We start from the raw sequence: 17,839 nt of genomic DNA on the forward strand, positions 1-17,839 counted from the left end.
ATACACACACTTAGCCCAGCTCTCAGTGATTTCAGCTGTTAGTGGGGGAGCCTCACTGCTGATGCACACTTGGCAGTCTCTTACAACACTGTCTCTATTAGTCTAATACCTAAGTATCAGTCAGTGATTTTCAGTTCTGTAACGTGTGAGACTCTCAATTGAATCTAAATTAGCTCTTTTATTATACCATGGAGAGAGAAAATGTCAAACGGTGTTTAGGACCCTTAAACAGCACCCACACCACCAGGTATACATGCCTACATCCACACTCTCTCAACTCACTGGGCTTTGGAACCCATGTCCCCTTCCTAGCAAGTGCCTTTTAGTTGAGTCCTTCCATTGGGATATGCCAAGTACAGTTCTGCTGCCCACCGTTCACACAACAAGTATAACAACCCTTCATTACTCCTGCCCCAATAACAAGGAGACTGGGGATCCAACACCAGCCACAAGTGATCATTTGGGCAAGCAGTCATGCAGTCCCATCATGCTGAGCACCTAGGCAGGGTGGGTGTGTCCATGCAAACAAGATCAGCTTCTGAAATCTTTTCCCACAGCTAACCACTAGATGTCAGGGGAGAGCTCATCCAGACTCTGCTTACATCATTAATGCCTTCTAAAATGTTGGTCAAGGCAAAGCAAGTTGTTCTTTAGCACACCCAAAAGTGAGGTTGGGCTCCCTCATAGGCAACATCTGCACTTGGAGCTAGTGGTGTGAGTCCCCCCCACTTATGCTAGCGCTGATCAAGGTAGTGCACTAAAAATACAAGTGAAGCCATGGTAGCATATGCAGTGGTGAGCGGTAGCATGGGCTGAGCTGCCGCCTGGCCCCCATTGGTATGTACTCGGGGTAGCTAGCCCAGTGGCACTGCTTGCTGCTGCCCATGCCACCAGGACTATGCTTGTATTTTTAGCACACTAGCTCAGTAACAGCTGCCATGAGTATATCCACGCAAGCTGCGAATCACACTGCCAGCGCCCAGTGCAGATGTAGCCACAGTCCCTACTGTCAGTGCGTAGTTTTAACATGAGTTATCTTCACTAGGATCTTGCCTCCTATTAATGACAACATGAGGTACTAAGGACACACCGTTTATCCCAGTGAAAATGCACCCTAAAGTTTCCCTCATTAACTCACCCATGTAGCACATGCTAAAGTGCTACTCCCTTTTTCTTGCCTCAGGGTTTGGAAGATGTTAATTAGGGTAGATCTGCGTGGCAATCACAGGGTGTGATGGCAGCTGGTGCAGACAGCCCCGAGCTAGCTTTGCTCTAGCTAGCTGGAGTATCAGGAGCACTGAGTCTGGATAACATGAGCTACAACACTCCTTTAAATCCTAGTCTAAATATGCCCCTTGAGGGAGGGTGGACAAAATGTGCCGTGTTCCAATCTGTTGAGCATGAAACCCACTGGAAAAAAGCCCAATATTCCTGTACATTGAATCTCTCATCCTTTTCCTCCTCACCCAGCTCCATTCAGGCCAGCAGACACCAAAGGCATTGTTCGATTTGACCGCTATGGTGATGGAATCGGTCGTTACAATATCTTCAACTACCACAGAGCAGATGGGAGATATAGATACCAAAAGGTGGGCTACTGGGCAGAAGGGCTTACCCTGAACACCACCCTCATCCCCTGGGCGAAGACCTCTGTTCCCGTGTCCCAGTGCAGCGACCCCTGCAAGAAGAATGAAATGAAGAGCATGCAGCCAGGGGACATGTGTTGCTGGATATGCATCCCATGCCAGCCTTACGAATACCTGCTGGATGAATTCACCTGCATGGACTGTGGTCTAGGATACTGGCCCAATGATACCCTGAATGGCTGCTATGAGCTACCACAAGAGTACATCCGCTGGAAAGATGTCTGGGCCATTGGGCCAGTTACGATCTCTTGCTTGGGCTTCCTCTCCACCCTCTTTGTCTTTGGGGTCTTCATTAAGAACAATGACACTCCCATTGTGAAGGCCTCAGGCCGCGAACTCTGCTACATCCTCCTCACTGGGGTCCTGATGTGCTACAGCATGACTTTCATCTTCATTGCAAAGCCCTCCACCGAGGTCTGCACCCTGCGGCGCTTGGGGCTGGGAACCTCCTTTGCAGTCTGCTACTCTGCCCTCTTGACCAAGACCAACCGGATCGCTCGGATCTTCAGCGGGGTGAAGGAAGGGGTCCAGCGCCCACGCTTCATAAGCCCCACCTCACAGGTGGTCATCTGCATGGCCCTCATCTCCTGCCAGATGATCATCGTCATCATCTGGCTCATGGTGGAGACCCCCGGCACGGGGAAGGAGACGGAGCCTGACAAAAGGTACATTGTCACCCTCAAGTGCAACAACCGTGACTCCAGCATGCTCATTTCACTGACCTACAATGTGCTCTTGATCATCTTGTGTACAGTCTATGCCTTCAAGACCAGGAAATGCCCTGAAAACTTCAACGAGGCCAAGTTCATTGGATTCACCATGTACACCACGTGCATCATCTGGCTGGCCTTCCTGCCCATCTTCTATGTGACCTCCACCGACTACCGCGTAAGTGATCCCTGCTGAGCAGGGTAGGGAATGGGAGGCCAGCAGCGTGGCTAAGTCCACTGGATTCCAGGGTCCTGCTCCTTGTTAAGTGGAGCTGGAGGTAGAGGACTGAGGGTGGGTCCTGGACACTAGAAGACCAACCTGCAGGTGGGAAAGCTGTCTGTGCAGATGAACAGAAGGGTAGTTGTCATAATTAAATTAGATCTGAGGACACTCTGGATTGTGGTTAAATGCAGCATAGCAGGTCACTAAGGGAAAGGAGGAAGGGTGTGTCTCTCTGAGGGAGGCAAATGGGAGAACATGGCTGGTAGGCATAATGCAGGCAAGTTCTGTGCAAGTTCCTTGCTATTCCAGTCCCAGGCTTCCATACCTGCCTGCCAATACATCTCGATCCTGACCTGCTGCCTTCCTGCTATTTCAGCCTTGGGCCCCACACACAGCCCTGCCAATGCCCCTCCAGCCTGACCTGCCTCCCTCTGCTATTCCAGACCTGAGTCCACACACAACCTTGCCAATGCCCCTCCAGACTGCCCTGCCATCCCCCACCCCCGATGCCAATGGTGGTTGGCCTTGAGTGGGGCACAAAGAGGATTCAGGGACTAGACCAAGACCAACACATTGATTCACCCTTTATTTGTTCATCTAAATGCTCATTAACCAGAATCATCAATCAAGGGGACTGATTTTTCCAGCAGAAATTGCAAACCAGAAATCTAGAGGCCATAAAAGCATGTCTGGGGAGGCTGTGCCAGACTTAGGCACCAAATGACACCCTGGGGAGCGAGGGATCCTCAATGTCTGAGAGACCCACATCTCCTAGCCCAATTCCCCCTCTCTGGCAGCTCTGCAAATTCAAAGGCTGAGCCAGTGGGGAAACACAGCGCTAGTCCTGCTCCTAGAATGGATTCTGCCTGAGAAGGGGAATGTGTCTAACTCCATTACTGATCACTGGGCTCATTGCTGTAGTCTCTGACCTACAGGAGCCCGTGGTCCTGGAAAATGCTGAGGAAATGTTTGCTCTTGTATTTCTGTAGACAACCAGCAGCACCTAGTGGCAGTGAGATGAACATTAGAGAGTTGTACAGTGCCTACCGGGGTCCTGTCTGCCACTAGCCACTCTTCCATAGAGAACAGTTTGAATGATGTACATTAGAGAAACACTTTATAATGCTGTTGGGTGGCAGGGTGGTCTAGTGTGCAGAGCAAGCGGCAGGGAGGCAGGAGACCTGGCTTCTGATCCAAGTCATTTCTCCTGTCTGTAGGAGGGGGGTAACAATACTGGCTTATCTTGATGGGGTGGGAGGTAGGCAGGGAAGCTTTTTGGTAGACAGCATACCCAGCAATGTCTATCGCTAAGGTTGTCTGACCCCTTCCGTTAGAAGACCCTGCTTTCAGTTGCTTGCAACTTTGCTAAACTTTAACTTGCCAGGGTGAAATTTCCCATGCTGGGCATCTGCCTCAGGCTGATTTTTTTTTTTTTTTTTTTTTTTGGAAAGTTGCAGCAAAAAGGCTTCAGATGTTTCCAAGAATGAGATGAGGAAAGATGGGCTGGCTTTGCTCTTGTTTAAAAAAATCCCTCACGTGCATTTTGCTCAGAAGCATAGCGCCTCCATGCGTTGGTGCAGGGACTTGAAATGGGGCAGGGAAGACACCCTGCTGTCAGGGCTGTGCTTTTTTTGCTACCTCTGTGAATATGTGCTCAAATTTGGCCAAGTTATGAGCCTCTGAACATTTCAGTTTCCATGTGCTCAGAGTCCATCTGCACTGAGCATGCTCCAGCCCAGGGCCTGAGCAGAGCAGGAATTGTTTTGCAATCACCCTCCCCCTCTGATACAGGGGCTGCTGGAGGGTCGGGAGCAGAACTGAGAGCAGGGAACCCCTCTCTCCTGTGGGCTCAGTGACACCAACCCACACTGGGCCCAGCAGTGAGGAGGAGAACTCAGACCACCTTGAATGCAGAGGGGTGTGACAAGTGGAGCCTGTGGGGAGAAGGGGTTGGTGAGGTAGGGGAAAGCTGGAAAGTGACACCAAGGAGAGGTGAGGGGGACCAGGACATGGAGCTGAGCAGGGGAAGCTGGGATTGGGATGAAGAGTCAAGGGCGAGGCAGTCGGAAACTGAGGCTGGGACGTAGCGCTCTGGGGGTGTGAAGGAGACAGTTACTCCATTAGCTCAAGAGTCTGAGGTCTGTGCAGTGAATCTAAAAGCTTCAGCCCTGCTGGTGATCCACCTGGGTGTCAATATGATTCCATAGGATGGGGAAAAAATTTCAGTTGGCTTTTTAAGAACACAAAAAGCTAAGTTAAAAGAACATTAAGGTTGCAAAGTCAAGCACTACCTCATTTGTTGCAGAAATTGGAAGGAGTGTAATGAATGAAATGGGACAGTAGGAAGAGAAAGGAAAGCTTTGTGATTAAAGCAGGTGAATGGTGCCACGGAGCACTGGATTCTACCCCTGCATCTGCACAGATTTCCTGTGTGATGCTGGGCAAATCACTTAATCCAAACTCATCACATGTGATCACTAATACATTTTCTTGGTGTCTGACTTGAGACCCTAGGGTCTGATCTGCAGAATTGCTGAGCACTCACAGCTGCAACTGAAGCCAAGGGGAGCTCAGCTCTGAACAAATGAAATGCTAAATTCTCTGAAAAAGCAGGTCCCAGGCATCTCAAATTGGGCACCAAAAATGGGTGGGTACTTTTGACCTCAATCTGTCTCTGTGTCTCAGTTCTTCAGCTGTAAAATGGGGATAATGATATGCCGTCATCTCACAGGGGTGCTGTGATGATAAATTCGGTAATATTTGGGCATCACTCAGATATTACAGTGATGAGACCCATAGAAAAGCCTGTGCGGAAATGAACAGTTCTGTCTCCAGAGCATGGTTTGGATAGTGTGTGCAGTAACTAAGAGTTGGGCCACACATCGAGCAATGAGGATAAAACAAAACATTGCCTAACTGCTCATTAATTGAGCACCATCTGTCTTGTGCCCTCAATGAGGAAAAAATAGTATGTGAGCATGTAATTAGAGCCTATCGTAATGCGTACGGGGGTTGAACTAAGGTTGCCCAGGCAACCTCAATTTTGACATGTCCCAACTTTCGAGCGCTTGACTTTGCAGTTTTTCTGATGTAATATAATGCTAATTTCAGTGACATTTAGTGCAGGCAGCAGTAAAAACCCTCCCTCTGCAGCAAGTAGTCTTTAATCTGGCATGGGCTTAGCATATATGGCATAACAATGAGAACAAAGGAGATGGGTTAAAACTGATGAACAGATGATGGGCTGAGGAAGATGTTCCTGAGATGACTTAGGGGCTGCTTCTGCTTGCCGTCGCACTGGCTTCTTTCGTGTGTAACTTCTCCAGAGCAGGGAGCGCCCTCCTTCCATGTTTGCAAAGCCCCAGACGGGGAGGACTTTAAAGACTTGTCTTGGATTGTGGCACTTTGGGGAAGGGTCCATGTTTTTGTTGCATGTTTGTACACAATGGGGTCCTATGGCTGGGAGTCCTCAGCGCTACTGCAATACAGACCAATAATAACAATAATCGTTTTACATTGGTGTAACACTGTTGGCTTCATGTGTACACAAGTGAAACCAGGAAATCACAGGGGAAATCAGAATCGGTGAAATCAGAATCATGCCCTTAAAATCCAACTTGCCATCCCTGGAAATCCTGGCCTAAATTGCACTGATTATTCACCATGGCCCCTGGAATAGAATGAGATTCCTGCTTCTGGAATAACAATTGATCTACGGTAGCCTTGTTCCCCTCTCCCCAGTATCTGTGGGTGACCTGAAAGGCCCTGCCCTAGCTCCTCTGCTCCCCTGAATATACTCTGAGTATGATGATTCCTGCTCTCCAGTTGATTTCAGCAGAGTAACTCTGGGGGAGAGGCAGACCCTCTGTTTTTACATTACGTTATCCCTGGTGTCAACTGGCACCTCTACAGCCATGTCGACCTGAGTGGAAATGGGATGTTTTCCAATCATGTCTGCGCCATTCAACCCCTCTGGCAGATACTTGGAGCTGGTTGTGCTGTAACTTTGTGGTTCTAGTGTTATGGGGGGACTCAATTCTGCCCCTTCCTCCCCGAGAGCTCACCTTGAGTGGTTCCTGCTCTGCTGTTTGCACTGGGATAAAGCAATACTTGGGGCCAATCATGGGGCTGGAATCAGGCCCTTGGTGATTAGCGCTAACAAGATTGCCTAGGAATGTGTAAGGAGTAATCGTACAGCCCGGGCTTTTGGACCCTCACTTAGCTCCCCGCTAGCCAAAGGCTGCCAATGGTGCTCATGCCTGTGCTGCCTGACAGCCTTCTGGAGAGAGGTAGAACTTTGGACTCAGCTGTTGGGAGCTGCTAAACTTCTCGGTACGGCCATGACTCTGCTGCTACTGGAGCCCTTGCAGGACTCCTCCTTAGTTTAGCATCAGTCCTGCAGAGATGAGGTGCCCAGGGCTGGAGCACCAGAGTTATCTGCACCACTCACCCCATTTTATGGAGAGTTGGCATGTCCCTGGAGAGCTTGCTACAATCAGGGCTCTCCTATAAGCTGGGTGTCTTCACTGTGGAAGGATTTGTCAGCATTGTCTGGTTTCTTGATATGGTATTACTGTGGCTTAGTTGATAGAGTACTGGCTTAGGACTCAGGAGACCTCGGTTCTAGTCCTGGCCCAGCTCTTGGCCTGCTGGGTGACCTTGGGCAAGTAATTTCCCTATCTATGCCTCAGTTTTGGGGGGAGGGATAGCTCAGTGGTTTGAGCATTGGCCTGCTAAATCCAGGGTTGTGAGTTCAGTCCTTGAGGGGGCATTTAGGGATCTGGGGCAAAAATCTGTCTGGGGATTGGTCCTGCTCTGAGCAGGGGGTTGGACTAGATGACCTCCTGAGGTCCCTTCCAACCCTGATATTCTATGATTCTTGTCTATGCCCTTAGAGAATCATGTAGGCAAAACTCCCACTGCAGGTTGCATGAGGCATGTGAGATTGGGCCTGTAGTTTGGGAGGAACCTCTGCTATGCAGAAGACTCTGACATGTGGGAGCAGGAGGGGAACTCTTTGTACTCGGAGGAGCAGCTGAGATTCAAATGCTGCAAGGGGTGCCGGCTTCGGACTGCCCCACCTGGAGAGCTTGAAGCTGTTCTGCTGAACACCAGAGAGGATGAGTAAGCAAGAGCCCCTAGTTGAGTTTGGAACAGTTACTCACAGGCTTCGGGCTAGTGCGGAAATGAGTGATAGGTGGAAGCGAATGTTGCAAAAGGCGAGGGGAGTATGGGAGCTCAGGAGGCAGCGTCCTTGTGTGCACTGGGGCATATGACAAAGCCCCAGGCACATTTTCAAAATGAGAAACTGACTGGACTCAGCTACAGTCTCTGACAGGGGAAAGAAATCTTTAGACAGTGGCCTGCTCAACCTCAACCCACGCAGACTAGGGTGACCAGACAGCAAATGTGAAAAATCGGGACAGGGGTAGGGGGGTAATAGGAGCCTATATAAGAAAAAGACCCAAAAATCGGGACTGTCCCTATAAAATCAGGACATCTGGTCACCCTATGCAGAACTTAGGGGCTGCAACTATCAGAGGCTAGTGCCCAGAGGACAGGATACCATGGAAAGTTCAGGAAACCTGAGGTCCCTTCTTAGATCATGTGGAGCTAAATCCTTAGCTGGGGCTTGATCCAGCAAAGTGCTGAGCTGTCTGGTCCATCAAGGTGCTCAACACACGCTTAATAACAGTAATAATATCGTCATCCTGGGGAAGGCAGTGGGGCTAGTCTTGTGCTTAAGGGCTTTGGAGGATCAACAGCTTTGTGTGGCTTTAAGCACTAACCAAATGTGGTAGATTCATCTGAGCTCCACATTGATTTTTTGGAGCTGAAATTCAAGATGAAACCAAAGGGGTGTGTGTGTGTGTGTGTGTGTGTGTGTGTGTGTGTGTGTGTGTGTGTGTGTGTGTGTGTGTGTGTGTGTGTGTGTACACGCACACCACCCTCTTCTACCCAGTTCAATAGATCGCGACCAATGGAGTCGTCTGTATGAAACTTTGCAAACCAAAATGGCTGCATCCCCCCAGCTCTGCTGTACTGTGGGAGTATCTGTAAAAGGCTGGAGTTTGCATCTGTTTAGGATATAGACAAGAGGCTGTGTGTGGAAGTTTAGATCTGTCTCTCAGATCAGGCAAGAGGTTCAGTGAGATCAGGTGATGGAGGATTTGGGTTTGTCCCTGTACAGAGATAATAGGGGCTAACCACAAAGCTGGAGCTGGATCCAAACTCCTGCAGAGTTCAGCATCAGGGCTTTGGTTCTGCCCCATTTCTGCTGGAGTGGGGATAAAATAAAAACTGTTCAAAGGAAGCTGGTGGGTGGATGTCCCCTCTGAGCCTATGCTAGCTGTGCAGTGGTTTGCAGGAGGTGTAGCCAGGTACAGTGTCTTAGGGCAGGTCAGACGCCAGGTGTGGCCTTTACTCAGTGGTGGGTTGAATCTATATATATTCATATATATAGATCTATATATATACACATATACATGTGTGTGTGTTTCACTCTGTCTCTCTGGGTTGATGTCTCCCCTCTGCTCCCTGCAGGTGCAGACCACCACCATGTGCATCTCCGTCAGCCTTAGCGGCACCGTGGTCCTCGGCTGCCTGTTCACCCCCAAACTCCACATCATCCTCTTCCAGCCCCAGAAAAACGTCGCCAGCCACCGCGTGGCCACCAACCGGTTCAGCGTGACTGCAGCAGGCTCCAGCCACTCGCACGGTGAGTGGCTAGTGGCCCCACAGTGCTGCTTCCTGGGCATGGAGCATGGCGTTTGTCCTCCTGGGATAGGAGTCCTGTTGCCGGAGGGCTGAATGCCATGGGGGATGGGAGCATGGCCAGGTGGCCCTGTGCACCAACTCCCTTTTGAGAGCTTTGCAATTCAAATGTCAATGGCCAGTAAAATTGAAAATGTTACAAGCCATTGAGTCCTCCTGCCCCGCTCTGTAATGTCATATGCTTTGTGTGGCTGCTAATGCTGACATCTCCTGCATGTTTGAGGACATGCATGCCTCCGTGACATGTAATCGCCACTGCCACCTCCCGGGGGGGGGCAGGGAATCTTTGCAGGGCAGGAGGGAACGGTCACTGGGAGGCAGGAGCAGGCACCCACAGTTTGTGGGCAGGGTGAGAGGGGGACATGCCCTGGAGAGAGGAAGGGACAGCTCTGGGGCATGGGATCAGCAGCAAATCGTGGCCTCAGCCCTGTGGCTGCACATGGGGCTACAGCGCCCACTCCAGGGTGATCTCTCCAGGCCATGGGGAAGGCACCAGGGTGCGGCAGGCGGCGATGGTGGGTCTGGGACCCAGGTCCAGCTGCTGTTCCATGATGCCTCTATGTGTTCTTCCCCCGCCAGGGTCGGCCTCTCAGTCCGTCCCCACAGTGTGTAACGGCCGCGAAGTTGTGGACTCCACGACCTCATCCTTATGAAATGCCCTGTGGTTCCCATGGGCAAGGGCATGGTCCCCAGTGCAGACCCTGCACGAAGGCGCAGGCCTTTTTCGTTCCCATTGGGCCTTTTGTTTCTCAAAGCTGTGCTCCCAGCCTGCTCGCTGATGCCGTCTCACTCGCTGGGCCGGCGTTCCCCAAGGAGAGGAGCCGTCGTGTGAGAACTGGGTGCCACCTTCCGCTGCCCTGCTCCCCCAGCGCCGGCTCAGAGAGACACAAACCTGCTGGGGCGGTCGTGATTGTACTGAATGGACCTGCTGGGGTGTGGAAGAACCATGCCCTCTCCCTGGGGAGCCAGCTCTGAGCCAGACGGATCTCGTGGCAGATCCACCCTGTGTTACCTTTTGCTGGCCAGATTACCAGAGAGAGCAAAACCTGAGCATCTGTACCTCCCCACTTCTCTCTGCACTGGAATAGGGGAAAGTCCACAGATCCCCACTGGCTGCTCCAATCTCCCCCTTACCTTCCCTCCCCAAAGGAAGCAGGACCCTCCCCCCCCCCCCAAAAAAAGAGCAAATACCAACGGGTCAAAGGTGCTATGGCTTGAAGAGAACAGACAGGCCCTTCTCCAAGACCACACTGCCTCGCAGCGTTGGGAAGGAATTCAGACTGAACAAGCCAGGGGCTCAGGGCTGCTGCTGATTTTGCAGGAAGATCCCTGGTTGGAATGTGAGCCCCCTGCCCCCTCTGAGCTGTGAGAGACTCACTTTGAAATGGACAAACAGGTGCTTCCACATCAGAGATTTCGGACCCCAGGAACCTGGGTTGTACCCATGATCCTCCTGCTGACACATTACCTGACTTGGCTAGAGGGACCCAACCCAACCGGGGGTTGCCGCAAGTGCGGCTCTGTAGGGTTTTGTCTAGCAAGGGCAGTCGGGGACGGGCACAGTGGCTAGTCAGGAAGCAGGGAGAAGGTGAGGGGCCCGCTGGGAGCTGGGGCGAGGCATGGCACAGGAGGGCTGCCCTGTCCGCATCTGGTGTGGGACACTGACAGAGGAGGGTAGCAGGGGACTGAAAATCCTACAAGTGGAGAAATGATGACGTATGAGAACGGAGGGAGAGACCTGAAAATGTGGGACCAGCCAGACGCAGAGAGCGAGTGAGGATCTGGCAGCCTGCAGTCCTGCGGACTGACTTCAGGGGGAGCTGTGTGTCCTGTCCCCGGAGACTGGGCCTCTAGGGTGAACGAGTCCCACAACACAGAGAGCAGGGAGGAACAAACCCCCAACACATGCTTCAGGCCCGCTACCTGGGGTGGGGGGGTGGGCACAGCTGCTGCTTGGGGGGCAAGGGTGAGGGGGCATGGCCTGCTGCTCCCCACTAGCATAGGGGTTTGAATTTGTGGTGTGCTGGAGTCATTGACCATGCAGCCTGGTATCCAAAGGTGCTCCCCGCTCTTTGCCTCTACAGGCAGCAGGAAAAGGACATTCCCACTGCATTAGGCTGCCCAAGGGGCCGTTCCCCCAGAATGCCCCCACGCCCTTCATGAACGACGGGATGGGGAGGGGTTGGTCTGATTCCATGGAGGGCCAGGGTGCCTCAGACCACCCCCATTCCTGACCCCGCCAGGAGCTGCCTGATCGTGACATCACCCAGCAACCAAAGTGGCCCGAGCGCTGGTGCGGCAGCAAAAGCAGCAATAAACCATCCGGCTCTGTGCTTTACAGCTGCCAAACACTCTGGCGGCAAAGCTGCTCCCCTGCTTCGCTGCAGTTTTCTTGGCACCTTCATCCACTGAGAGCCAGCAGGTGAGTGCAAAAGGTACCACTCTTGTCCAGAGCTGCTCGGAGCTTTTCAAACAGCGTCATTTTGGTCCCAAAATTGTGTGATGCATAAATCAGCCTGAGAGACCTTTTTTTTTTTTAACGATGCTTTTCCCCCCCAAAATTCAAAATCTCAGGTCTCAATATGCTTGTTTTTGCTGGAGGACAACTAGTGACATTCCCAGAGCCTGGAAGAGGGAAAAGCATGTTCAGTGAGGCTCTTTAAAACTCTTGGTTATATTTATTGTAAGTCCCCACTTAATTCTAACACCTGACACACCCTTGGGAGAAAAACACTCTTCGTGAAAGGTTCAGCATGCCCTGGTCTTTCAATTGCAGAATGAGAAAGCTGCCATTCAGGTTCTCCAGTCGTCCAAGGAGTTCTCCTCCTGATTACTCATCATTAATATCCCACTCGTGCCTGTCAGAAGACAGGACACTGGGCTAGATGGACCATTGGTCTGACCCAGTGTGGCCATTCTTATATAGCTATTCCTGAGATTTGTAAGTGGAAAAAACAAGCCGAGACAAATCCTTCCAGGTCTTCTTTATGTGTCATCAAGAATCAAAACCAAAAAATTAGAGCCCAGTGCGGATACAAAATTTGTATCCACATCTGAGCCACAATCTGCAAAAATGGTCTGTGGGTATCCATGGATATGCAGGACTCTACAAAAAATCCCCCAGTTTTAACCTTTAAAGCAGGGGTGGCCAACCTGTGGCTCCGGAGCCACATGCGGCTCTTCAGAAATTAATATGCAGCTCCTTGTATAGTACCAACTCCAGGGCTGGAGCTACAGGCGCCAACTTTCCAATGTGCCAGGGGGTGCTCACTGCTCAACCCCTGGCTCTGCCCCAGGCCCTGCCCCCACTCCACCCCTTCCCAGCCCCTCCCCTGAGCCTGCCATGTCCTCGCTCCTCTCCCCCCCCCACCCCACCCCAAACCTCCTGCATGCCACAAAACAGCTGATCGGGAGGTGCTGCGGGGAGGGAGGGGAAGGCACTGATTGGCAGGGCTGCCAGCTGGTGGGAGGTGCAGGGAGTGGGGAGGTGGGGAGCTGCTAACATATGACTCTTTGGCAATGTAAATTCTGGCTCCTTCTCAGGCTCAGGTTGGCCACCCCTGCTTTAAAGGAATACACTAATGTACATTTCACACTGAATTATGTTAACCATTACGGTTACAAGTGACTCCTAGGATCAGGGTAAAGAATCAAAAATTGGTGTCTGTTTTTTCAGTATGTTTCCTTTTTACACTTGACAGCACTTTGTGTAGAGTTCCCCTCCCTTCCCACCCCATACGTATAGTCATTTTCCTGTTGTTTGTGTGGGTCTTTCTCACCGCTCCAGGGAGAGACATTTAGACAGAGGAAAATGGGATTTCAAAAGTCCCTAATGTTTGTGGAGGGACATGGGTAAATTACTTGTAACTATTTGTTTTGTTAATCAATTAGATTTCAAGTTGATGGGGTCCCTGGCGTGATGAGGTGAGTACCTGCCCTCTTGCCCATTGGCTTGGATGGCTGAAATAGGAAATGCAAGGCAGCACTCAGAGGAGAGGGACAGGGTGAAGTTATTGGCACAACAATTTGGATCCTCACAGCAATGCATCTCCTGCCTTTCACGTGCATTCAGATGCTGCGATGCTCTTCCTGTGTCTCAAAGAACATCATTAGCCAGCACTTCCTGTTAGGAATTATCAGTATCAAGGCCCTGGTGGGCTGGGTAGTGCTAAAGAGGTCGCATCAGTGTTTTTCAACTGACTGATGGAAAAATCCATGTTTACTGTAGAACTATAGAAGTATTTAAACCAGGTGAGTTATTAGTTATTTAAGCAAACGTGCTGCTGATCTCTCAAGAGTTTTCTGTGGCTCGCATCTTTTTTCACAGTAGCCCCATGATGTCGGTGCTAAATGCTAGAATTCCAGTGTTCGTAGCTGTGCCCAGCCCTCTGCCGTGACACTGGTGCCAATGTCCTGTCCTTCTGCCAATGCCCCCTTCCCACCATACTATCCACTGCTCCAGCAGGACACCTGTTAGCACCACCGCTCTTCCTGACTGCTGGACAGGCACAAGCAATCAGCATCCTGCTCCGCTGCTTCTAGTCACTAATCTCCCCTCACCCCGGGGACAGCTGTACCTGTAGCCGCTGGCACTCAGTGCAAGGGAGATCCTGAAAACCAAATGCCAGGTTAGGCTGGGCTGGGCAATATAACTCTGTAGCTCGTGGTGTTTTTTTAATTTTTATAAACTATTTATTGGGAGGAGCCTTTTGGCTGGAGAGAAAATTATAATAATTAGCTGGCTGCTAACAAAAATGTGCGTGTTCTTTGGCCCTTGACTAGGATTATTATCATTGTGACACATGTATTACAAGCCAAGCGAGTTTTTAAGCGTAGATCTTTTTGTGACCAAGTTTGTGGTTTTTGTAATTTATGTAAATAAAGTGCATTTTTTTTAACGGACCCCCGTTGGTCCCATGTGGGCCTCTCACTGGAATAGAAAGCAAGAGCTGGTGTCTGTGTCTTCTTGGCAGAACTGCAGGGCTCCAGGGACTGATTATGGAGTGGTAGGGTTGAGTGAGTCAGGCAATGTGGGGTCAGTGCCCTGCTGTGCCCCACATTGTGTGACACACCGTGGGCAAGTCATGTTATCACTTTGTGCCTCAGTTCTTCTGTCATAGGGGGATCTGACACCCTTTGCCCTGTGGACTCTTCAGTGTATGGGCTGCCCAACAGGGCTCCCAGCCCAGCTGCCACCTCTCTGTGTCACCATACTACAAACAATAATGCAAAGTGTTGCAGCACCAGGTCAGGTCACTCCTCTGTGCACTGAGGTGCTAGAAGGGGGCAGCTTAGGGGAGCCAGGCAGGAGTCCCTGGGCCTTCACTTTAAAAACCAAGGCAGCACCAAGCTTTTTCCTTGGGGTGAGAAAACAATGCAGTTGCGAAAGTAGAAAAGCAAAGGTGGCCCACTGAATAGATCTCTGGACTGGTTCTTGGGAGATCTGGGTTCTAGTCCCAGCTCTGGCCCTGGCCTGCTGGGTGGTCTTGAGCCTCAGTTTCCCCAGCTGGGAAATGAAGATGATGCTACTGAGCTGTGTAAAGGGTGAAGTAGTAGTATCCTGCAGCAGGGCAGGGGCTAATTATGAACTCTTCCCCTCACTTCCCAACACCCACTTCCCTCCACCAGTGCAGAGGGGGGTATGAGGCTGGTAAAGGGGATGGCGGCATATTAAGTGTTTGGGCAGCTCACTTGCCAGTAGCAAGGGCCAGCTGTGCTTGTGGGAAGCTTCAGCCCCCTGGGAGGCGCACACACCCCCTGCCTCCCAGCTCCTATCAGCCATGGGCTAGACACATGCAAAGCCAGCCACTTGCACTATGAGGCCCTTCCTGCTGACACAGACCGAGGCCTTAGCCAAGAATTATAGCCTATCTGGCCCTTTAAGGGGTGGGCCTAGCACCCCTCCTGAGCTGGCAAATTAATTATAATTAGTGACCAAAGCAGTTGAAGAGTCAGGCAAGAGAGACTCCCTCCAGAGCCAGCCCTCCTTGGCTGGGGGAAGAGGGTGAGGAGTGCTAGGGGCTCCTGTTCCAGCAGCAGAGCAAGGAGCTGGGAGAAGTCTGTGAGCCAGAGGAGAGGCTGTTTTACTTCAGACTCCTGGGCAAGCCCCTGGGGCTGGAAGGGACCCAGGGAAGCAGCAGCATGGCTAAAAGGAACAGCACTAGCTCTTAACACAGGGACCTTGGGCAGCACCCCAGGGCAGAGGGTGGGGAGAGGTTCCTGGGCCAGGAGGAGGTGTAACTGCCTCAGCACCAGCCTGGCAGGATTGCAGGCTGGAATGTTGGGACTGCTATATGTACTTCTGTCACCCTATCTGGGTGTTGGCACAGATGGGGCTGAGGTGGGGGGCTGCAGTAGCAGAATCAGGCCATCCCAAGGTGGCAGTACTGCTCAGCAGAGGGCACTGGGGCAGAGCTCTGCCCTACCCTGGCCTGGCACCAGGAGATGCAACCGTGACAAGTGCCACTGCTTCCACCAGGGCTCTGCTTATCCCTAGCAGAGGGGCACCTGTGCCCTTCCAGGCTGGAGGCCAAAGCCCTTGTCTCACCAAGTTTGATTCACTCTCGTTAAAGGCAGCTTTCAGGTCCCGGCTTGCAATCCTCAGCAGTGAGATGCAACCCACCCCCCAGTCAACACTGCCCTGGCAGCAGGGGCAGGCTGCTGAGCCCATACTCATGCTAAAAGCAGTGACTTTTCCAAGCCAACCCCAGGGGAGGCCAGAGCTAGCTAGCTTGCTCCCCTGCCGGGGATGGAGAGGAAGGGGAGAGGGGTGGATGCCACCCACAGTACATCTGCCAGTAGCCCCTTCCTCCGGGCCCAGGCTCATGTCTGCAACCCAGGATGCATGGAGCCCTTTCAGGGCTGGGCTGAGTCCTCACAGCAGAGACTACAGCTGTAGCTCAAGGAAATCACTTCCCTCGCCCTCCTTAGGTTTTCCTTCCCTAAACAGATGCTAATATCTGCTTGTGGCCTATGGCTGCAAGGATGGAGTGAACTGAGCTACTGAACACTTCCATTTGTTCCCTGAGGGCTAGCACTCCATGTCAGGCTCTGTATATCTGCCTGTTAAACTGGAGACAGCTAACTCTCTTTCTAATGAGCTTTCCTCACTGCCCCACTATGCAAGGCACACAGCTGTCTGCCACGTTTGCAGCAGCCAGGGGCTGGAAGTAGCAAAGATGGCACAGGGCTAGCTCCACTGCCAAGTTGAAGCCACTGTTTGGCTAAGGCAGGTAAGACCTCAGGCCAAGGTTGTGCCTGACCTGTAGCAGGGCAAATGCTAGGACCTCAGTTAGTCTCTATCAGACGTTGTGCTCAGTGATCCTCTGGCCCAGGTTGTGGGGAGGGACACTAGGGCTTGTTTTACTCTTAGCACTGGTGTTCATTCCCCCAGTGCAGTATGCAGGGAGGCCCAGCTCAGGTACAGTACCACGCCAGGCAGAGTCAATGCAGTTGGGCAGACACAGCTGCCGTAAGCGCTGATGCACAGGAACAGAGCTGGCATAGGTGGCTGAGCTGAACTTATCCCTGAAGGTTCAGGAGCAGAACTGTTGCAATAAATAAATAAACCAACCACAACCCAAGCTAGCGCAGCCATCAGCTCTCAGATAATGAGAATAGCAGCCGAAAGCCCATGTAAGAGCAGCATGCAGGCAGTCACAGCTTTTAGGAAGTAGCCTGCAAGGCTACAAGGAACAGCTCTGTTTAAAAGAACAAAACACACAGTGTCACAGCTGAGATTAAAATCTTAACTACAGGAGGTGGTTTTTAATGGTCCTGCTTTTCTAGCTTAGCACCAAACAGCCTAGCCCCCACTGCAAGCTCCAGTTTGATCAAAATGCAGTTTAGAGCTGCTCTTCTTGAAGACAGATCCCAGGTGGAAACAGACATGACAGCACTTAATTCAGTCTCCAAGGCTGCAGCTGCTTTAGCACAGATACATTTCAAAATGCCTCAAGTTTCGAGACAAAACACATGACACTTGAACTTTAGTACATTAGCAGCCATGAACGGTAGCTTCCAAACCTCCCTTGATGTTCCCTACAACGGAGATCTGCAGCATCAGTCCCAAGCTCTGCAGCACCGAGACTGAGGGAGAGCAAAACAAAAACAAACCCACCGCCAGACTGATCAGAATGAGGGAGGGCTCATGCTGTGATTGCACCTGACGTAGATGCATAAGAGGCCTGTCTCCTTGTTTGAATAAAGGCAGTAGAGTCTCTCCAGATCTGCTGCACAACCCTCCCCCCCCCACACGAACTGAGGTCTGGATTCTTGTGGTGGAATCTACAGGGCTGTGATTACTCAGGACTTTCGGTGTGGGCAGCGCGCACACACACACGCACACACACACACGCTAAGCGAGAACTTAGCCTGGGGGTAACTTACAGTTAGCAGCACAACTGCTTGTTACTCAGCTTTCCCCACAGAAGTTTGCCCCATCCTTGAGGCTAAGCACAAAAGGGAAGAGAAAATGCTAGGACCTG

At 51.5% G+C, this 17,839-nt stretch overlaps 1 protein-coding gene across 2 annotated transcripts in view; it reads left to right on the top strand.

Moving 5' to 3' along the window:
* Window positions 1-14,256, top strand: part of GRM2 (glutamate metabotropic receptor 2) — a 38,915-nt gene extending 24,659 nt beyond the window's left edge. The window contains exons 3-5 of one of the 2 annotated variants that reach the window (XM_054036356.1): window positions 1,471-2,534; window positions 9,123-9,297; window positions 9,933-10,434. In XM_054036356.1, coding sequence (XP_053892331.1) covers window positions 1,471-2,534; window positions 9,123-9,297; window positions 9,933-10,006 — 1,313 coding nt within the window. In that variant the 3' untranslated portion in view covers window positions 10,007-10,434. Of the gene's footprint in view, window positions 1-1,470; window positions 2,535-9,122; window positions 9,298-9,932; window positions 10,435-11,694 lie in introns of those variants that run through there. The other variant, XM_054036357.1, reaches the window with a different exon arrangement.
* The last annotated feature ends 3,583 nt before the right edge of the window (window positions 14,257-17,839 follow it).

Source organism: Malaclemys terrapin, chromosome 7 (assembly GCF_027887155.1).
Source record: "Malaclemys terrapin pileata isolate rMalTer1 chromosome 7, rMalTer1.hap1, whole genome shotgun sequence".
Classification (NCBI taxonomy): Eukaryota; Metazoa; Chordata; order Testudines; family Emydidae; genus Malaclemys; species Malaclemys terrapin.